The sequence below is a fragment of the Kryptolebias marmoratus genome, linkage group LG11 (genome assembly GCF_001649575.2).
Source record: "Kryptolebias marmoratus isolate JLee-2015 linkage group LG11, ASM164957v2, whole genome shotgun sequence".
NCBI classification, from domain to species: domain Eukaryota; kingdom Metazoa; phylum Chordata; class Actinopteri; order Cyprinodontiformes; family Rivulidae; genus Kryptolebias; species Kryptolebias marmoratus.
In genome coordinates this window covers 17,048,183-17,069,786 of record NC_051440.1, presented here as the reverse complement: position 1 = coordinate 17,069,786, position 21,604 = coordinate 17,048,183, and the positions used below count along the sequence as shown (strand labels likewise).

General features: G+C 37.9%; 3 protein-coding genes across 4 annotated transcripts; 2 read left to right on the top strand and 1 right to left on the bottom strand.

Moving 5' to 3' along the window:
- Positions 1 to 428: 428 nt before the first annotated feature.
- Positions 429 to 7,110, bottom strand: LOC108230194 (proline-rich transmembrane protein 4). Its single transcript, XM_017406210.3, has 3 exons — positions 7,002 to 7,110; positions 5,851 to 6,713; positions 429 to 4,406 (listed from the first exon to the last, which is right to left on the bottom strand). The coding sequence occupies exons 2-3, from the start codon at positions 6,647 to 6,649 to the stop codon at positions 2,308 to 2,310; spliced, it is 2,898 nt and encodes a 965-aa protein (XP_017261699.1). The 5' UTR covers positions 6,650 to 6,713; positions 7,002 to 7,110; the 3' UTR covers positions 429 to 2,307.
- Positions 7,111 to 10,482: 3,372 nt separating this feature from the next.
- Positions 10,483 to 14,973, top strand: si:dkey-5i3.5 (uncharacterized protein LOC565091 homolog). The gene is made up of 4 exons (XM_017405615.3): positions 10,483 to 10,660; positions 10,826 to 11,085; positions 12,469 to 12,715; positions 12,813 to 14,973. Exons 2-4 carry the CDS (start codon positions 10,855 to 10,857, stop codon positions 13,172 to 13,174), a joined length of 840 nt encoding a protein of 279 aa, XP_017261104.1. The 5' UTR covers positions 10,483 to 10,660; positions 10,826 to 10,854; the 3' UTR covers positions 13,175 to 14,973.
- Positions 14,974 to 15,818: 845 nt separating this feature from the next.
- rbm28 (RNA binding motif protein 28) lies at positions 15,819 to 21,523 on the top strand. Of its 2 annotated transcripts, none has more exons than XM_017405507.3 (20): positions 15,819 to 16,171; positions 16,293 to 16,439; positions 16,525 to 16,637; positions 16,709 to 16,784; positions 16,871 to 16,963; positions 17,043 to 17,114; positions 17,424 to 17,517; positions 17,588 to 17,796; positions 17,892 to 17,955; positions 18,078 to 18,187; positions 18,277 to 18,350; positions 18,464 to 18,599; positions 18,750 to 18,814; positions 18,908 to 19,066; positions 19,255 to 19,404; positions 19,760 to 19,834; positions 19,944 to 20,058; positions 20,546 to 20,672; positions 20,862 to 20,976; positions 21,240 to 21,523. In XM_017405507.3, the coding sequence occupies exons 1-20, from the start codon at positions 16,054 to 16,056 to the stop codon at positions 21,378 to 21,380; spliced, it is 2,253 nt and encodes a 750-aa protein (XP_017260996.1). In that variant the 5' UTR covers positions 15,819 to 16,053; the 3' UTR covers positions 21,381 to 21,523. The 2 variants fall into 2 exon arrangements, with proteins under 2 accessions (XP_017260996.1, XP_017260995.1); XM_017405506.3 differs by having other exon boundaries at positions 16,519 to 16,637.
- Positions 21,524 to 21,604: the final 81 nt, after the last annotated feature.

Below are 21,604 nucleotides of genomic sequence, written 5' to 3'. Positions count from 1 at the left end.
ACAGTTACTGTTATAAAATGTATCTTTTTCTATAGAGATATATACACATTCAGTGCATACAATTATACCAAGTTGTCAATATATTCTTATATTGCTAGTAAGTTGTTTATAATGTTTGTGTCACTTCTCTGACACTTAAAAGTTTGTATTTTTCTGAATACAGAACTCTGTGCTGCACTGCTGCACAGAGTTCTGTATTTAACACTTCTGAAATAATGATCGAATGATCTTAGCTTGAAATTACCTTCGCTAACCTTGTTCGGGGTAGAAACCACGGGAAAACACGTATTAGTGTACATCATTCATGATTTTATTTTGCTAAATGTCATTATTAACATCATAAAACAGTAATACAGGTGGTCATTTGTCATTTTAGCTTCATTAAAATAAATACAAAGTGAGTCACTGAAGTAAGATTATTAAGTTGGTAAAAACAGATTTTAAGAAATAATCAACTTTAGATTTATATACTTCTTTTGATTGTCAGCAAGAAGCTAATTTAAATTTCATGTATTCATTTTACTTTTTCCAGTTCTTGAAATCTTTGAAATCACATTTACAAATCTGTAAAAGTTAAATAATTTATTCATGTTTCGCAAAACGTTTTGGTCAAGTTCAGTTCATTAAGCCTTAGGTCTGTTTGACAGATTTGGCAGTTTATTGTTCATTTGCAACCTCAGTTAGTAAATCACAGCTATTATGATTGTCTTTCCCTCCAAAACATTTAAATATATTTATTGTAAATAGCACTGAGGGAGAAAATGTTTTTATGAAAAGAGTCAGACATTGTTGTTTATTGTTTTTATTTTTTATGTACAGAATTTTTTAGAAATAAAGAACATCAACCTTTTGGCTTCTTGATTTTTGTAAAAGGTTTTTTTACGCTTTCATTTAACATTTTGATTAATATATATATATTTTTTTTTTTCCCCTGAATATTCACTCTTTAAATAATGTGATGGTATTTCCTCAGAAATTTTGGGGAAATAACAAAGATAAACAGATATCATGCTCTGAACCAATTTTCTTGGTTTATAATATTTGCTATAATGACAGTAATAAGTTCTTGATATCAAAATGTCTCTACAAATGCAAAAATAAAACAAGCTAACTTGAGACAAGTACTGGTATTAATGTTATTGATTTAACATGTTGAAATGTTTGACTTGAGCTATTAAAATCGTATATTGAAAAGCCCCTTAAAGTTTTCAACAATCCTAAATAATTGATTTTACTATAAAAACTGTAGCTATGCTCATGGGATGTGGCACTAATAACAATAAACCTGTTGGTGAAAATACAGGAAGGTTGTAGAAAGAACACCATCAAACATTTAAAGGACTTCATGTCAGTCTGAAAAAATGTTTATAGGTAACTAAAAAAATAAAATAAAGCAAATGAACAAAAAATAGGAAAAAATCAGAAAAATAAACATTAGTGAACTATCTGTTCTGCATTGGAGCTTCTTTTTCATTTCTGGTATTGAAGATGATTAAAGTAAGAAAAGAATTGTGACTTTACAAGAATTTTTCAAGGCTTAATGCAATATTGCATTACTGAATGTTTACAAAATGACAGTCATAAAAAAGGTTAAAAAAAATTATTTGCTGGCTTTAAGTTTGAGTGAATAAAATGAAGGGAAGGGTAATGTGCAAGAATCTTCTAAATGGTTGCAAGAAATATTTACAGGCTGTTATTGTTGTCAAAGAGTAATTTATTTGTTTTTCTTTTTTTATCTCTAAGATATGAATTTTGTGAAAATATTCTGGATGAACAAAACAGATTTTATTGTAAAAGTAAAGTCAAGAGGGTAAGCTTCTTGTTGACCATGCCTTATTTTATTCATATTATTTTTTTAAATTAATTTTTAGTTTTTAGGTAACCACTTAGGTAACAACCTGAGTTGTGATCCTTGAGTAAATGTCAGACATAATCCCAATAAAAACACTCAACTGGCTTACATTTTCCTAATTATTATGAAACACACACAAAAACCCCACCAACAGTAAAGTCTTATGTCATTATTCTTATCCTAAATAACTTTTTGAAATTTATTACAATTGTTAAGCAGTCTAAAAATTCATACAAAAGAGATACCCAGCACTGTGATAGTTAATGTCTGGATCTGGACCAAGAACAACGTAATGAGGTGGAAAAACAGCTTACCAGTATTTACAGAAAAATATTAGGTCATACTGTATTAGTAAGATCTTTAGATCAGGTGATATCTCATTGTATATTTTTTTTATTGTGTAGTTTTAAATTAAGCAATCTTATCAGAATGAACTACTGAACCTTTATACCTTCTTACAATTCAATTGTATCACTGCAAACACTCAGGGCATCAATTTGTCTGCACACATTAACAAACTCTGCTTGCACAGCCGTATCCCATTCCAGCTGTTTGCTCTCACTTAGTTGTTTAGTCCCTGCTAATCGACCGGAGCCCCGACTGTCCTGGGAGGCCAAGCTCAGTGTTCGGTATCGCCTGTGATAAGACAGGTGGGGAATTGCTCTTGGCAAGTTGCTTTGTGCAAAGTTTTGACCCCTGTTAGTCCAAGAATTCGAACGTAACTTTCCTGTTTCTTTGGGATAACTGCACAAACCGTGGGTTGAGCCAGTAATGCTCCCCTTCCAATCCAGTTGTTCCGGTACTGGATTACTACGAGATGTCAAAGTGCCGTGTGGTTGGGAAGCTCTGAAATTGGACACAGCTTTCTCCTGATCCACTTTTCCACAAGAGGAGGTTCTGTAAATGTTATCTCCAACTGAGCAGGGTCCTTGCTTCAGGGTACCTTGGTTAGGAGAGCTTAAAGAAACAGTTGAGGACCCATGGAACAATCTTTGTGGACCAAATATACTGTGAGAAAATAAAGAGTCACTGAATAAAGCTTGGTCAATACTGCGAGACAAGTCTATAGGAGATGGAGGACGTAGGTCACCAGTTGAGTCAGTCTCTGCACGTACACTCTCCAGAGATGATGGCTGAGACTGATCCATGTTTTTAGGTTTGTTCAGTGGCTTTGGAGGTGTAAGCAGAGGAAAAGTACTTTGATTCTGGCTGAGCTTGTTGGCACTGTTTACTCCATTTGCAGGAGGGTTTTCCACTGAACAAAGAGGAAGCGCCTCTGACTGCCTCTTGGTGACAACATCACACACCACTGGATTCTCCTGCTTAGCCTGGGACCAGGACTCATGAGAGGAGAGGACAGGAGATTTAATCCCATCTTGAGAAGGGACATTGAGCTCTCGTAAAGGGGAACTGCAGAATAGACGAGACCAAGATCCGGGTCGGGGGGTAGTTAAGGTCTTGATGGTGGAGCTGTTTTTACAGAAAACAGGGTGTGCGCCAATGATAGACAAACCTAGACACACTCCAATCTCACAGAGTCTGCACCCTATCTGGTAGCCCCACCAGAGCCAGGGCTGGAACCCAAAGCCATCTACCCCTCCAAAACCAAGGACATGTAGTATCCCATAAAGTTGAAGACCTCCACATCCCAGCAAACATACTGAACTTCCTAATCCAGCTGCTGCTGCCCTATCCCAGTCCTCTACTTTGGAAAAGGGACAAATTGGGGGTCGTGTAACTTCAGGTGATCCTCCAGTCTCTCCACTGTCATTCAGCCTGTAAATATGTTTAGAGTTCACTAGTCTTAAGCAGTAGAAGATGAGGTAGGAGCATGACAAAAAGATGGTGAGACAGACAAATACACCGTGAGGGAATAGAAGGATTACAGTAGGAAGGTTTTGGAAGAGCTGAAGGAGGCCAACATACCCTAGAGAGACTACAAAATGCAATAGACACATGCATAGTAAAAGGCAAGGTTTGGGCAAGGCTGAAAATGAGGTAGAAATAGCAAGAGGAAGAGAGAGATGGTTGCGTGTGCTCAAGGATAAAAGAAGGAAGGCCAGGGAGAAGGCTGATATCAAACATGGCAATGGCAGTTCAGAGAGCAGCTGAGCCACCAGAGGAGGAAGACGATCTTGAGAATTGTAAGCATCATAGACCAAACTGAAAGCTTGGATCCCAGCAAATGTCAGAATGAAAAAGTGCAGCATTGTGAAAAAGGGAAATCCAGGAGGACATCGAATGGGCAAGCCTAACAAGCAGACTACAGAGGTTATGCCAAACAGAGCGAAGACAGCTCCAAGGCCGTATACGTGTGCTTCCCATGCAAATCCCCATGTGCTGAGTGCAGAGTTCCAGTCTGAATACAGGGGCACCAGAAGGCCAGGGCTGAGGGCCAGAAAGGGTGGAAGGCTGGGCGTAAGATCATCCGGGTAGGTGGGAGTCCAGGTCTCGTCCGATGTTTTGCAGGGTGTGGTGAACATGTCCAAGCTATCCCCAAGTAAAAATGTGCCACTGGTCTTGAAGACATTCAGGCTGTTTTTCCTGGATTCATCTGGAAAGCAATCACATTGTGACAATGTCAGACATTTTCACATTATTATTGATTGTTACAGGAAAAAAATAAAAAGCCCCCAAAAAATCAACAGGTTTTAACACATGATAACTTTGTAAACTAATAAACAAGAAGGCTATTTGTAGAACATCAGCTTCATAAACATATTAGAATACCCATTATATGCTAACTGTACTCAAATATACAACCTTATATGACTGCTTGGGTGACACCGTACGCTTACTTTTTAGTTCAGTTTTATTGATTACTAGCCTAATTATTAATTTTACCCATAAAATTAAAAAAACAATCCAAGCAATGCAAGCTAAAGTCTTTTATAACCACAGTCTTTAGCTCTGAAAACAAGATCAGGGTTGAACATTCTCTCTGTGTGAAGTTAATCCATAATAAAACAGAGTTGGCTTGCAACTGGGAAGCTCTAAGTGGGTCACACAGTGAGAAATGGGAGCAAGAACAAGTTGCATGCGTATGTGTGTTCATGTGAACGTGACTGAGAGAGAGATGTGTGTGTTGATTAGCCCGTATTGACCTGATTGCTGTTCATTTGGTGGTCTAGTTGTAAGATATGACAAAAAGCTGTTATTTTAACTATAAAATCTGAAAAGGTACTGAATAACCAATAATCAGCTGTGAAAGGGTAGGCTTCTTATTCTCTTGATAAAATCATATTCAGATTAAACAAACGTATCAAGCTATTTGAATGTTGGATCCTAGCTTACTGGTTACAAACAGAATTCATCCAATTTCCTAACCTCCATTAGAAGTAAACCCATTGTGTCAGCACAAAGTCAGCAAACACTGAAACACACATGGTCAAAACATTTAAGTCTAATTGCTTTTTTCGACCCATTGATTTCTGTCATATTCTGTGTATTTACTCACCAAACTGGTTAACATGGAGCCAGATGACACATAGGAGCAGAAAGAAGGATAATTTTGAGGTCTGTCAAAGTCCACCTCCCTCGTGTTTGTGGACACAACATTACTTTAACAAGTGAGTGCCACTGTGGGTGTGTACAGTAAATATTAGTACTGTAGGTGTGCATGTGTGCACCATGTTATCTTTAAGCTTTAAAGGTGAGTGATTGTCATAGACATCAATATGAATGAAAAGTTTCAAGAGAGTAAAAGATTAGATAAGGAGCCTGCAACAGAAGGATTTCAAGGAAAACAGGACGCTCAGGAGAACTTTTTATTTAAATAAAAGCCTGAAGGACTGAGATGACAAAAACCAGTTGGTGAATGCAAAACTATTTTGTCTGCCTGTGGAATGCTTATCACAAACACTGCAGTGATCTGTCTTTAAAGACAATGTGGAAGACAAATTTTACAATTTATAAAAATGGGAATAAATTCTAAGGGTAAAATGTGACAAACATGTTTAATAAAAAGCATTACTCTCAACTCTAAAAATGACTCTTACCTGTAGCTGTTTCTATGCTGACGATTCCTCTGTGTAAAGCATAATCTCTGACATCATCCAGTCCATTTTGTTTTTCCTCTTTGTTAATAGACATGCCTTCAGTCCATCCTAAGCTGTTTGTACCTGCTGATGGAGTATGGTGCTCAGGGTTAGGTCCAGAGCCATCTGACTCCAGAGAAGATGACTTCTGGTCAGGTCTGTGTGATGGAAGTGAGCCAGACAGAAGAAAAGGTAAATGGTTCTCTGTCACCTCTTTTTGCAGTGTGTCAGATGTCGGTTCATTCTCTTTGCTCTGAGTGGGATGCAAAACAGATACAGTGCTGCTCTCGGCTGACAAAACATTTAATGTTTGTTGTTGAGTAGGATTTTGTGGCACATTTCCTGATGAAGACCATATTGTTTGTCTGGTAGTATCCTCTGTTCCACTCTTTGTGTGTGTTGATAGAAGTCCTCCTTCATTAAGATATATAAGGGGTGTCTCTGTGCTCTCCTCACTGTATTCACCAAGCACACCTTGTCTGTCTGTATCCTCAGATGACATCAAGGTCCAACTCAAAGGTTGACCCAGGAAGTTGATGTTCTCAGGTCCAAACATAGGCTTCCCTTGTGCCAAACGTGAGCCGTGAGGTTTATGTAAGGATTGTGTTACTCTGTTTTTGTCTGTCTGTTGTGTTTCAATCGCATTTTCTCCGGTTAAAAGTATGACATAAAGTAACAGAGTCAATAAGAAAGGTCGGAGGACGAAAATGTTCCAGGGGAATGCCATTTTGAGGGTTTGCAATCCTAACAGCAAAGTCATATAGGATTGTCGTTCAGTCACATGGTGAATAACTCAGAAATATTAGGTTTCATTCGAGGCAACCCTGGAAAAAAATGAAGAATAGATCATGTATGAAACACGATTAGTGCAAACACTCTTCACGTAATGCAAATTATGAAGGTATTTGTATTAAAGAGGTTTAACTGCAGCATGTGGGAGGAATTTTAAATTGGAAATCGTGAATAATTTTAGTAAGACAGAAGATAATAATGTTGTGAACGATCTGCAGCAACACTCGAAAGTCTTGTGACATACTTTTACTCTAAAATTAGAATGCAAAAACCTATAAATATAATAGTGTATACATTTTTCTTGATTTCAGCTGTCTTACCTTGTCAGATGCCCTTTCTCCTGCTGCCTTTCTAATCATTTAAGTCACTCTGTGTGGCTGCTGCTGCGTGTCTGCAGTCTCGGTCTGCGCAGCACTCTGTGTCTTTCCATTCTCACTGTGCTGTGCCCCCTCTTCTCTCCATCAGGCAGTCGACACACAGGACAGATCCCACCTCTTCTGGACAACCCCCCACCATTCCACATGCTGATGCTGCTGGACAGATCTGACAGTGAGGCTGTTTGCTGCAGCATCATTACGAGTATTGCCTTGTAGATTCAGGAAACGCTTTAAGAAGAAGAAAAGAGAATAAAAGAGGGCTCTAAGAGAGTAGTCTTCAGGCAACCATCAGACATCCTCCTCTTCACCAACCTGTGCCACAGATTAATACATGCTACTGAGCATAGATTACAGCCTCTGGTTCAAATAAACCATCACACACAACTCTGTTCAGAATTATTTATTTCTGCAGCATACATTCATAATGCATGTGGGAGGTTACTTGTGTGTCTATGCACTTAACACATTGGTAAAAATAAACATTTCCACAAAGATTTTCTCAACAGGGAGTTTTTCTCCAGCATAGAAAAATCCTCATTAATTTAAGAAAATTACAGGAGCTGAAGGAATTAAAAAACAAACAAACAAACAAACTTTAGTTGTGTAACTTGCATGGAGTTTTTTAGCCAATATGCGCAAACAAATACAGTCATTAGGTTTTGTTTACCTCACATTTAATTTATCTTCATGTTAGGCTTAGGTTAGCATATGTCTCATAATGTGGCAGAACACTCAACAATAACACAAATGAAATATAAATTTATCAAGAAGCATCAAACTTACATTTAATTGTAAAAAAAATCCTATTTTTTACATTTTACACTTTAACCAGACATTTTCACTATCACAAACAACCAAAAAGGAAGTAATTGAAACATTTAAATATTTTGAGCAAGTTATTTCTTGCATACTTGCAGTAAAGTCCAGCATCCGTATAAATAGTGCATTGGAAATATGGTGTAAGTAATGTTAAGTTTTTGTTATATTTCTTGTGTTTTGTGTGTTTTTTTAATTTTTTAATTTTTTTACAAAATTTAGACATGTAAATATGCACAAGTCTATTGTAGCACCCACCGACCTACAAACGCACACACACAGAAAAACAGATTTGATGACGTGTGTCATCTTATTATGTATAATGTTATCAGATTTGCTCAGCGAGCTGTTTTTACCCAGTGGGGAAAATCCAGTAACCTCGTGAGCTAATTTAATTCCATGGATACTTCTAAAATAGACTCTGATCCACATACCTTTTGAAGCATCTGGAAACTGACTCTGAAGTACACTGTATACTTTCTCCGTCTGGCTGATAAAAGACTCGCTAAAGTTTATTTTAATGAAGTCTGTTTCAGCTGTTATGGCAGTAAGACCATTTTTGCTGAAACACACTAATTATTCTTCTATTTAAAGAAAAAAATAGAGAGAACTGAGAACAAACATTCCACAACTGTCTAGAGAACAAACACAATATGTGACACAAATAAAACATTTAAACAGGTTTTCCTTCTTCATGTCAAGAATAGTGAAAGCAACACGGTTAAATAAACATTGTTCTACTTATAACTTTTGCGTATATGATGGCATTCACATAAATATGTACATCTTGAGAGACTGTGAAGCTAAATTAGATGATTCAGTCAGTGGAGATAGGAACTTCTTCCACAGGGGTGTGATTAACCCGGTGTCTGATGAGGACACAGGAAAGCATCAAGCCAGCCGTAACTAAACGGACTGGGGAGGAACAATGACAGCCCAAACATATGAGCTCAGTGAGGGACATGGCCAGATTATTGCCGCCTCACACTTGCTATCTGAATATGTTGAGCAACTTCTCTCTGTTTAAACAAATCATCCTCCAACAAAGTCAGCAGGGACTGAGTTCCAGCTGGGAATGAGGACAGTCAGGACAAGGCACAGAAACAAAAGCTGCACAAGCAAATAGAAAGGCTAAAGAAAGCCATGTCCCTGAACGGGATGAAGGTTATAGGGTTAAGATAAAGTTTTACATTGTAAACAATTTCATTTACTAGAAACTGATGGACTTTAAATTTCTTTATTTCTGGGATAAAATTAGATGAAGGTACAACAAATTATTCTGTGTAAATAAAAGTGCTGCTCATGGTTAACAAATTTCTATAAAATTTTAGGGCCTAGCATTCCTTAATGCTAAGCCTTTTATGAATTTTAGACTAAAATCATCTTATGTTGAAAAATGATAGAGTAGTAGCTGTTTTCGTCAAACCTTCAAAACAATGTTATCTTGTGCAATATCCCAGGCTCGACTGTGTTGTAAATAATTATCTGCCGCCACCACACCACATTACAATATCTGGTACAATATCTGTGAAATTGATGCCATTTTTGTGTTTTCTAGCTTGAGTTGACTGTGGCTTAACAATCAGACTACAGAGATCAGGCCAAACAGAGTGAAGACAGCTCCCAGGCAGTAGATGTGTGCTTCCCATGCAAATCCCCTTGTGCCGAGTGCAGAGTTCCAGTCTGAATACAGGGGCACCAGGAGGTCATGGATGAGGGCCAGGAAGGGAGAAAGGGGCTCGCTGGGTAGAAGATCACCTGGGTAGGTGGGAGTCCAGGTCTTATCTGATGATTTGCAGGGTGTGGTGAATATGTGTTCTCCGGTTTCCTCCCACAGACCAAAAACATGCAAGTTAGGTTGGCAACTGTAAAAATTGTCCCTAGGTGAGTGGGAAAGCATGAATGGTCAACTGTCTTTAAATCCCCCTGTGATGGACTTGCGACCTGTCCAGGGTATCCTCTCATACAATGACTGCTGGAGACAGGCGTCAGCTCCCCGTGACCCAGAAAGGAGAAGTGGGTAAAGAAAATGGATGGATGGATGGTGAACATGTCCATGCTACCCCAGGCAAAAATGTGCTACCAGTCTTGGCAGCAATCTTAAATTGGGTTGACTCCAAAAGTTAATCAATTGGAGATGTACATCCAATAAATATTTCCTGAAAGTTTCATTAAAATCAGTGGTTCATGAGATATTATGCTACCAGACAGAGTTTACTCCAAATAGTTAATAAACAAAGAGCTTGCACAATCTGTTAGCCCTCAGAATAAGCATTGGAGATCAGTCTCAGCTACTACCACACCAAGTTTTTGTTCAATGTCTGTAACATTGACTGAGTTATAGCCATTTTTGTGTGTGTTGTTTTAGTTTAGTAGTCTGTGGCAGCCATCCTGACTCTAGCTGTAGATGGACATCTAATGGTTACTTTCTAAAAGTTTCATTACAATCCGTCCAGTGGTTCACGAGGTATGTTTTTTTCTGTTTTATTTTTTATTTTTTGTCATATCTTAAAGATCAATAGAGAAAATAAAGAGTATTGCGCCGATCTGTCCAGCAGGTGGCGCTACATGCTCCTCCAGACGAGCTCTCCACTGAGAATAACACCTGAAGAAAAAAGAGCAGAGGAGAAGTAAACAGGACAGAAGTTTTTACTGCGGTCCAGCCGGACTCTACTACTTTAGTCTTCAGACAGACCTAAATTAGACTTTGTACCGTAATGATCCAGAAGAATTCTCAAAAAAAATAATAATAATTAGAGCAAATAATTAGACCAAACTGTGAACAGGTTAGTAACTCAGCCGGGATTCATTTAAAAGCTTTGCCTGTTTCCAGCGTTTTAAAGCTATTTTTTTTTATTAGCGTTTACACGCGCGTGTGTTAGCTCTGCTAGCACGACGTCTTGTTGATATCTGTCGTTCTCGTCTCTTTCTTTTTCTTTTGTCGGGGACAGGGACGGAACTCTGACGACCAGCAGCTATAATGTTGACCAGGATGGCTCTGAGCAGAGGCATCACTGCACATCGCCTTTGCAAGAACGTCACTTTTTACATGAACGAGTTGACGTCTCCGGGAGCAGGAAGTCACATCTCCGAGGACCGTAAACCTCTTATGTTGATGCTGCCCTGGTTGGGAGCTCGTCCTCAAGCTGTTGCTAAGTACTGTGAGATCTACTTTCGCACTGGCTTTGACATCCTTGTTGTGGAGAGTGAGGTAAGGGCGACCCAGATCAGGGACCGAGTGATTTCATCAACTCCTTTCCTTCATGGGAGCAAATAATCCCTGCAACTTCTCTTTTGTTGAGTTAAATGCAACCTGGTTTTAGCTAAAGAAAGGTGGCTTTTTATTGTTTTGTCTTATTTAGAAGCGTAGAAATTTAAAAAATGTATTTTGCCCTTCACATGACTCCGCTAAACATACAGGACAATGACCTGTTTCAGGCATCAGGATTCACTAAAACCCATCTATGTGTAAACAAGATGAAGCATACGTTGTAAACCTGCATGAGTTGAGCAAGAGCAGAGCGTTTAAGCTTTTAAATAATGTTCCCGGCCTGCTTTGCTGCTCGACCTGACCTTGAATTCACAACAAGGAATGAGTCACAGTCAGATTTCCAGGAGGGGACTTTAAAAGACTGTTTCCTGCAGAGAGCATTGATAAAGTTTGCACTTTGTTTCAATTCTCTTTAACATGATGTTCTTGTAGAGTTTCAGATTAGTTGGGGAAAAACATATCAGCTGTGGGTTATTTGTAAACCAGGACTTTTATTTAGATTGTACTTCTCGTTTATATTATAATTTCTAACTGATTATTAGTGTAAAGACAGCATGCATTGTTTTCTTTTATAATACTGATGCATGAAATTCAAATAAAACCCCATTAGGACTTCTCTGTGAAGAAGGCAGGCTTGTAAATAGCATTTATATTGAACCTGAACGAAGGGATCTTTAGTGTGAGCAGCAATCAAACTGAACTACGCGCTGCACTTTGATTTTAGGCTCATTCAGACCTGCAGGTAAAATGTGTCCTCGGTGACCTCTTGTGATTGTTTTACGATGCATTCCTTTGGCTCCAGGGTTGTCAGGTCCACTTCTACAAATTATTGATCTTCTAGATCAGGTTGCTTGTTAGCGTCCCGACTTCTGGAAAAACTGGTTTGAGCTAAAAAACAAAACAAAACAAAGAAGTAAAGCTTTTTGTTTTGAGGTATAATAGATGTAATTACATATAAATAATCACAGGCCTGTCAGTGCTGTAGGAGAATGTGTGACCTTGATAGGACATTGTTTACACTGTGCTCTGTTACATGTAAACAGGACTGAACAGAATGTTATGTATACCTGTATACATCTTACTACTCCAACTCTGTAGATAGATAGATAGATAGATAGATAGATAGATAGATAGATAGATAGATGGATAGATAGAATAGATAGATATGGGCCATTTGGTCAGCTGGTTCAGATTCTGTGTAGCTTCCAGCAGTCAGTGGGTGATAGGCTGTTTATTTTGATTTGTTGATGTTCTTTTATTAAGTATAATTATACAGTGGTGTATTCAACTTGGAACCTACTTTTTTTTTCTGTTTTTAACAAGGTGAAAGACTTCCTGTGGCCTCGCTGGGGTCTGAATCGTTGCAAACTGTTGCTGGAGTTGCTCCAGAGCGAGCGCTTCGTGACCCGCCCCCTGCTTGTTCATGCCTTCTCTATCGGTGGCTTCACTTTTGCTCAGCTGCTGGTCCACATGTCCCAGGACAAACAAAAGTACCAGTCAGTAACAAATAGGATCAAAGGTCAAGTCTATGACAGCTTGGTAGTGGGGTCACTGGATCACATGGCCGTAGGTGAGATTTAAGACATTTTCATGTCATTATTATCAGTAACATTTAATTACATGTTTTCTGCTGGAGGTGATTAAAGTGTGTTATCTTCTCCACTTAGGTCTGGGTAAAACGATGTTTCCTCGCTGGGACTCGCTGGTGAAACGGATAAGCCTGCTATACTTCAGTGTTTTTAAACACCAAACGGTGGACTACTTCAACTTGAGCATCGACGTGTTTTGGAATACTCCAGTCACGGCCCCGTCACTGTTCTTCTTTTGTGAGAACGATGCGTTGAGTGACGCACAGACTGTGGAGAATCTGGTCGATTACTGGCAGAAGCACGGGATGGACGTCACGGCAAAGAAGTGGGAGGTTTCAACCCATGCGGGGCACCTGAGGAGACACCCACAGGAGTATCTGACTTCCCTGGACACCTTCCTACAGTCACTCCAAATCACCCCGCTGAAGGCCAAGATGTAAGATGGCATCATCCCTGTTGCAATTAGAATGACCTGTTTTTAACCTGAAACTGTTGTTTATCTATGGTAAGTTATTGTAGGAGTTGATTAGTTACAACACATTTGTCCGTTATTACTTGATAAAGATAACAGTTTAGATCACAAAACAAGGCTCAGTGTTCCACACAGGACCTTTATACGTTTGATAAACTGGCCAATCACAACCATTCACACTCTTGCTCACACCTAGGGACAAATTAGAGCTACTAATTAACCTAACAGGGATGTTTTCGGTCTGTGGGAAGAAACCGGAGAAACACCAGACTCCACACAGAAAGGCTGTGAGGCCACAGCTCTTACAGTTGTGCTGCCATGCCGCCCTTAGATTAGTCTAAAGAGTAAAAATAAATGTATATGCAGATATTTTTGGATTGCAGTTATGCTAAAGTATCCTCACTGTCAGTTTATTTTAGTTCTGGTGAGAAAACAGACACAGTGTGCCATGTTTAAGTGACTTACTTCACTCTGTCACACACACTCTCTGGGATTAATAAAGAAGGAAAATGCAGTGAGAATATTTGTGTCCTCATGCTTACATTTGTTCATGAGCACATTGTTTTTTTCAGACACAACATTGTTACAGGTTGCATTTAAATTCATAAGGTTGGCAAAGGAATTTGTTGTCTTTGTTTTTTTCTTTTCGATTCATAGATGTTAATTTCGTTTTGTAAAACATATTTCCTATTCTTCATAACTCATGTTGGAGGTGTGTGTGTGCGCAGCCACAGTTTTAACAATGAAGGTGTGCGGGTTTTATTTAAACAAATTTACCAGCGTATACGGTGTACTGTAACGAAACATTTTTGTGAAGTCTGTCTAGCATATTTCAGTAAGTGTTTATCATGTCAGCAAAACGGCTCATGAACCCGGGGATTAACTTTAATGAAACTCTTGGAATCATTGAATGAATGTTTTTAACTGATTAACTTTTGGAGTCAACCTGATTCAAGACGGTCACCGCAGCGAATCGACCTTAACAAACACAAACATGGTTTTAGTCGCTGAGAGTCATTCCCAAAACACTCCAAGCACTGACGGATTGTGAGATATCGCATGAAGTTTACGTATAATGTTATTTTCCAGGTTTGAACAAAACAGCTCTAGTTTCATCATAAGATGATCTGAGTTTAAAACTGTTTCTTTATGGAAAAAGGAAGAGGATGATGTGCATTCTTTCAACGAAAGTGAAGTTTTTGCTCCAACAGTCGCCACAATAAGTTTATAACCAGGTTTACCTGCTGCTAAGTTCCTTCAGTAACAAGTTATTTAACTGATGGTTTATTTTTTGTGTGCAGCTTCTTGTCCAGTAGTGATTCTTCAACTGTACATGTAGTTTATATGAAACTGAGGTGCTAGAATTGTAGTGCTAACAATTCTTAGGTTTTTGGTACTTAAATGTTGTAGTTTTTTTTTTTTTTTATGTTTTCTGTATTTTATTAGATGCATGTGTTTGGGTATGTACTGTAATCACATTCGGCCTTCAGACTTTCTATTTGTAAGAAGTATTTTTTACTTCTGTTTACATGATGAGTGTAAGTGATGAGATGATTAAATAAGATTCCACCATTCACTACAAAAACTACATTCTTATAGAATTAGTTTATTCTGAAGAGTTAATCAAAGGGGCTTCTTCATTGTTTGGTAAATTATTCCTGTAAACAGCATAATTTACTCAAAGTGGTTCAATGGTGCCTTATTTTTTTGTGGACATTTATATGATGCAAAATGTTATTATTAATAAATTTTAACATTTTCCTGTTGTGCAGTTTTCAAAACCTTGTTGATGATTGTGTCGTTTCCTGTTTTTAATTAGTTAAGTTTAAATGAAGTGTTGTTTTGTACTGTTAAACAGTGACTGACCAGATCATAGGGATTATGCTATGACTCTTTCTCCATTTAAAAAGCGACACACACCCACACACACACCCCTCCCCCCAAACACACACAAGAGGAGCATTCTTTGCAGAGCAACTCCAACTGAAGAACAAACATGTGACATATAAGCAGTGGGTGTTTTAAACACACAAGCAGAAAAATAAACTTACATTTTACATAGCTAGCCATTATTTGTCTGACCTCTCTTTTGATATATTTTGTCATCAAAAGCGTCAGATCATTTGATTGAAAATAGCCCAAAACTTGAAGGAAACCGATGAGATGATAATAAGCTGCCAGTGGTCTCTTCTCCATAAACAGCGTGGCTTGTTCAAGGCTCCACCTGGTGGTGGAAATCATAAGTGCAGCACCTCTAAATTCTATATAAAACATGTTAGAATAAATATATATAAGGAAAAGAATATTACAAGAAGTTATATTACTGCAAAGATAAGCAAAATATAATTTCTGTTTAATAATGCTTATGTTTTGTATTACTAATGGGATGGGTTACAAGTTAAATGTAATCTAAATCTGTCTTTACCATTATAGTAATTTGCTGTATTGGGTTAATAATTTAAAAATAATAATTTGGAAGGTTATTAGCGTTTTTTAAAAATTGATACAGAAGACAAATATAGTAAATAAAACTGAAGAATAGCAGTTGGGTCTGATGTCGATTTTTTGAAACCTCCGAGACTACAGGTGGCGCTATAGACCCTTTTTTTTGGCGAGAGGAAGAAAAGAAGAAGTTCCACGCTTTCGAACATGGCTGCGCTCACATGTAAACATGCGACTTAATCTGTTCGTTTATTGTACTCCAGTAAAACAGTTTCACGGTGTCTATTTATCGCCACCGTTTTGTGCGGGAGGAACCGAGCAGTTTCACAGTAACTTCCGGCGCAGAGTTTTTTTTTTCGGTTTGTGAGTTAGCTGTTAGCAGTTAGCTGTTAGCGGAGAGACGTCATGCCAGCGCAGACTTTATACGTTACTTCGTTGCCAGCTTCAGCTACAAACGAGCGGCTGGAGGAAATATTCTCAGAAGTTGGTCCGGTAAAACAGTGCTTCGTGGTCAGAGAAAAAGGTACTGCTTTCGCTGACATTCGTAGTTTAAAATGTAACAAATTACACTCATTTCTAACATGACATTTGAGTCTGTTGTGCGACATTTGTCACGTCGGTAAGTCATTTTTGTTATAAACCAGGCACAGAAAAATGTCGGGGGTTTGGCTTTGTCACATATTCCATGGAAGAGGATGCACAGCGAGCTTTGAAAGAAATAAAAGACTACGACGGAAAGAAGCTGTTCCTGTCTGTGGCGAAGAAGAAAATTAAAGACAAAAATAAAGCAGGTAAAATATAAAAACACGCATTACAACAAGTTGATATAAAAGGTTTCTGTGTCTACTTTATTCACAAATATACTTCAAGTTGCAGATAAGGATAAGGAGTCATCTGATGCACCAGTTCAAGCGGAGCAGAAAACTAAAGACATCAGGCAGAAAATATCTAAAAAATCCAGACTTATCATCAGGAACCTCAGTTTTAAGGTACAGTATGCTGTTTGGTGATGAATTAAAATACCACACAAATATATGCTAATTATGGTTTTGTGTTACAGTGCACAGAAGATGACCTTAAAGAAGCTTTTGGAAAGTTTGGAACAGTTGTTGAGGCCAATATTCCCCTTAAGCCTGGTACAAACTATTTTATAATTTATAAAATGTACAACTAATTCAGAAATTCAGTCATGTTAAAATGATTATTATTTTTTCTTGAATAGATGGAAAGAAGCGTGGATTCGCATTTGTTCAGTTCAAAGATTTGTTTGGTGCCACAAAGGCATTTGAAGCCATGAACCTGAAGGAAATAAAAGGTTAGTGAGCAAGACAGTTTTTGCTGTAAAAGTTTTTTTAATTCGCTTTGTATCATACGTTTTTATTTTTTGTTGACAGGTCGACAGGTAGCGGTAGACTGGGCTGTGCCAAAAGACAAGTATACTACCGCACAGCAGTCCACAAGTTCAGGTGAATAAATTCCCATCACTTTATTGATGCCAATAGAAAAACAGAAGATGGTCACAGATATGAGCTCTCACATATTTATAACACTGGGAATAAGTAGTAACTATGAAGTTTGACTTCCTGATTCAATCAGCTTTTTTTGCAATGTGATCAGTCGGTGAGGAGACCATTTTTGGCTTTCTGCAATATTTTACCAAAGGGTTTGTTTGGACGTGAAGTTACATTATTCTCATGCATGTATCTGCAGACCTTTACCCACAGATTCTTGATCAATGAACTGCTCCTAACATTACTATTATTATATTTTCTTAGACAATAAAGTTTCAGAGGAGAAAAGCGCGGACAAGGGAAGTGATACTGATGACGACTGTGAACCGATGAAAGAAACTCCTCCAGAGAAGAAAAAGTGCGAACCCTAACATTCTGTTTTTTTTCTGAGTGTTATAAAGCTGCTGATGTCATGATTATTTTTACAGAGTCGGGTTAAAAGCAGCTGAGCATCGGGCAGATGAGGCTCAGTCAAGTGATGAAGATGACAGTGAGGAGCAAGACAGTGAGGAGGAGGATGAAAATGAAAGTCATCATGAAGAAGATGACGATGATAATGATGATGAGGTTGATGATGACGATAGCTTTGATTCAAATGATGATCATGAAGAGAGTGAAGATGAAGAAACTCAGCCAGGTTTGAACTGATAATTTCCTTCTTTTTATCTGTAATGGTTTATTTGTACTAAAGAAAGTTGACTTGACATGTCCCATCTGCTGTTCAATCTCCAGCTCAAAAGAAACCCAAAAAACTTCTGCCTTCAGACGTGAACGAGGGTCGAACAGTTTTCATCAGGTTTGTCGTTTTTCTCTTTACTTATTCTGCTACACTCCTTTTTGCTTATGGTAAACTATCTAACCTGTTTCTCTCTGTGCAGTTAAACACATGTTATCATTGTTTATTAATCTCACATTTAGAAACTTGTCCTTCGACACGGATGAGGAGGGCCTCGAGGAAGTTCTCCTTCGATACGGAGAGCTCAACTATGTAAAGATTGTTCTCAACCCAGACACAGACTTCTCTAAAGGTTAGTCACCAGCTTTGGGTTCATTCTTTCCTTAATCTGGTTTAGAAAACCAGTTCAATAAACCTTTTTGCCTTTTAAAATTTCCCCAGGTTGTGCATTTGCTCAGTTTAAGACTAAAGAGGCTGCAGACAAATGCATAGTTGCTGCCCAGGATGAAGCAGAGGTAAGTTTTGAATGATTAATCACGTTTTTCTGTTGCATCTTCAACTTTATAACGTTGTTGGTTCTCCTGCTTCACCAGCTGACGTTGCTGCCTTGTTGTAACGTTTGTTTTAGAGCTGTGGCATCCACGTGGACGGCAGGAAGCTGTTTATTGTTGCAGCAGTGAGCAGAGACGATGCCACACAGCTGAAAGACAGTAAGAAAAAAGTGGAGACAGGCAGCAGAAACTTGTACCTGGCCAGAGAAGGATGTGAGTGTTTCACTTGTTTCTTTGTCTTTATATCAGCATTATATTAAAGAAGCCTTTCTTTAAAATGCATTCTTAAAGTAAAAATCCTTTCTACTCTTTCTTAATGCTGCAATGCTCCTGAATCTGTTTTACTCTCCTCTGAACCCTCAGTGATCCGTGCTGGAACCAAGGCTGCCGAAGGCGTATCAGAGTTAGACATGACCAAAAGAGCCAGAGTGAGAACAGTCTTCAAAGATCGCTTCATTAAGAAAATGATTTCTCTGTGCGTGATATCTTTTAAATAACTCCTACCTACCCCTGACTCCTAGTTTGAGAGCGTAAAGCGGGCCAAGCTTCGGGACATTAGCGTGTTCGTGTCAAAGACTCGTCTGTGCGTCCATAACCTGCCGAAATCGGTGGACAACAAAAAACTCAAAGCTCTCTGCCTCCAAGCTCTAAAAGGAGTCAAGCGTTTGCAAATCACAGAGGTGAGATTGTTGATGACAATTTATAAAAAAAAGGTGTTTAATAGATTATTAGTGGATTTTTGAGCTTGTAATGTGTTAGTCCTATTTATGATCTTTAATCAGATATGAGTGTTTTATCGGTGAGCCAAGTGTTTATTACAGTTTACAGTTTTTATTCATGTATCATGATCCTGTACTGCTCCTTTTAGTGCCGAGTCATGTATGACAGGAAGCCAGAGAAGGGCCAGGCGGTGGGGCAGTCATTGGGTTACGGCTTTGTTCAGTTTCGGGACCACGAGCAGGCTCTCAGCACGCTGCGGTACCTTAACAACAACCCCGATATCTTTGGCCCACAAAAGGTACTTTTCTTTTTTTTTTTTTAAATAATGGATTACATTAATGCTGTTATTAAAATAAACCTTATTCTGACTGTGCTGCCACTTCATTAATTGGTTTACCAGCTCAAATCCTTTATAAAACACGTTCTTGTTGTTTTTAATATCAGTGATCTTGTTTTACGCTAATAATTAAATTTAATTAAATCACAAAAAGTAAGTAGTTTTTTTTTTAACTTTTTAAAAGAATTTAAAATAAAAAACAAGAAATGATTATAAAAATGTTATGTAAGGTAGATTAGAATATGTTATATGTTCTGGTTACTTTAGAAAGTTGTTGGAGTGTAGCGTCACTTTCATGTTTTGTGTATTTCTTCAGAGACCCATTGTTGAGTTCTCTCTGGAGGACTCCAGGAAACTGAAAGTTAAAGAACTGCGACAACAGAAACAAAAGGTTTGTACTCATCAGTGTGATAGTTGCAAGTTAGAATCTTTGTTAAAATTTAAGAATGTTTTTTTTTTCTCAGTTGAAAGTTGTCTTAAAAGATGGTTTATGTTGACAGGACTTCATACGAAACCAGTCTTTTAAGGGGAAAGCGAAACAGTCGCAGATATCTGCAGGGTGTAAAGGACCAACAAAGGGTGGAAATGAAGCGCAGTCCTCTTCAGAGCAGACGGGTAAGGATTAATAGTTCTGCTTTTTACCATCTACTGAGGATAAATATATAAATCCAATACATACACTCTGAAACGAGTTACTGTTTCCCTAAACATGTCTCAATTTGTTTTTAATATGATGCTGTAAAAACTACCTGCTTGGTTGGGTGTTTTACAGTATTATATAATTAATAAATATATAGTAATGAATACATTTAATCACACACATCTAGTAGTGAGGCAGTTTTACATTTCACCTTTAATTGGATTATTACCCCATATTTTTTCACATTAAATTGGAAGTTAGGGATAGAAGGTGATTAGAAGAAACCACAGCTGTTACCTGGGTTTGGGATTTGTTTAGTTTCTGCATTTGTGTTACTGAACTGGTTTAATGCAACAAAGATGAGATAAAAATATAATTTTTTTTAGAATAGTTCTTTTCCATTACTATTCAATTTTATTTATAAATGTTTTTTTTTCCTCTCTTCAACATGCATTCCTGAAGGGGAGAAACGAACCAAACAGTTTTTAGGTTTTCAGACCAAATCTGAGGTTGAGCACGTAGATTTACAAAATGGAAAGAAGCGAAAGAAGGTTCTGCCGTTTCCTTCTCACCGGGGACCTAAGATCAGGTACCGTTAGTTTTTTCTTTTATTCCTTTTCAGATTTCTCCTTTTTTGTAGAAATGTCAAAGCATCAGGGTCTCATCTTCAGTTGCTTTTCTTTTCTCGGCCCTGACAGTCATCAGAATAAGCACAACCTGATTTTATTTATTTATTTATTTAAATAAACTACAGGTTTTGAACTCTTATCCTTTGCAGAAAGCGCGACAAAGGAAAGAAGCAGGTTCAACCTGTCAAGACAGCAAAGCCTGGATCGAAAAGGAACAAGTATCAAAGACAACAAATTGAGAAGCCAACGCAGCCCAGAAACCAGGTTTATGTTTATTGTGCTGTTGTTGTGTGCACTGATTCATGAAAAACACTGGGTTGGTTTGTGTTAACCACTGCTTGGAATAAAGTTAATAAATGAGGCTGTTTTTTTGTCAGCCTGCAAAGAAAAAATAAGAGTAGAAATAAAAAATGTATGCACACTGCATGGAAAAAAACCCACCATGTGGCTTAATTTAAAGCACTGCTTTTGTTTTTCTTTCAGTTCTCGTAACTTTTGATGTGTTTTTTTTTTTTTTTTTTTTCCAGAAGGCTAAAGCCTCCAAGAAGCAGGTCAGGAAGAGGGATGGAGATCGTTTTGAGTCTCTGGTGGAGCAGTACAAGAAGAAACTGATCGGCAACAGCGACAAGAACGCCACAATAAAAAGGAGCAAGTGGTTTGATGGTTAGATCTCTGACTCTGAGTGGGGAAAATGTACCGTTAGCTATTTGACATCTTGAGATTTGACAGTACATAAAGTAGTTTTTATATTTGTTAAACTGTACAGGAAGTTTTCTCAATTATTAAACTTCATTTATGTTTTTTTTTGTAATTTTCGAATCAGTGTTGATGTTTTTGGTTTTGGAAAATCAACTAGAACATACGGAAAGGAGTTTTTGTTTCTGTGGCTTTT

Bases quoted from the DNA above. Each gene is read 5' to 3' on its own strand.
- rbm28 (XM_017405506.3), top strand. From the start codon at position 16,054: ATGCCAGCGCAGACTTTATACGTTACTTCGTTGCCAGCTTCAGCTACA. The intron at 16,172-16,292 runs GTACTGCTTTCG...GTTATAAACCAG, and splicing joins CTTCGTGGTCAGAGAAAAAG to GCACAGAAAAATGTCGGGGG. The intron at 16,440-16,518 runs GTAAAATATAAA...ATATACTTCAAG, and splicing joins TAAAGACAAAAATAAAGCAG to TTGCAGATAAGGATAAGGAG.
- LOC108230194 (XM_017406210.3), bottom strand. From the start codon at position 6,649: ATGACTTTGCTGTTAGGATTGCAAACCCTCAAAATGGCATTCCCCTGG. The intron at 4,407-5,850 runs GTAAGAGTCATT...ATTGCTTTCCAG, and splicing joins CAGCATAGAAACAGCTACAG to ATGAATCCAGGAAAAACAGC.
- si:dkey-5i3.5 (XM_017405615.3), top strand. From the start codon at position 10,855: ATGTTGACCAGGATGGCTCTGAGCAGAGGCATCACTGCACATCGCCTT. The intron at 11,086-12,468 runs GTAAGGGCGACC...GTTTTTAACAAG, and splicing joins TCCTTGTTGTGGAGAGTGAG to GTGAAAGACTTCCTGTGGCC. The intron at 12,716-12,812 runs GTGAGATTTAAG...TTCTCCACTTAG, and splicing joins ACTGGATCACATGGCCGTAG to GTCTGGGTAAAACGATGTTT.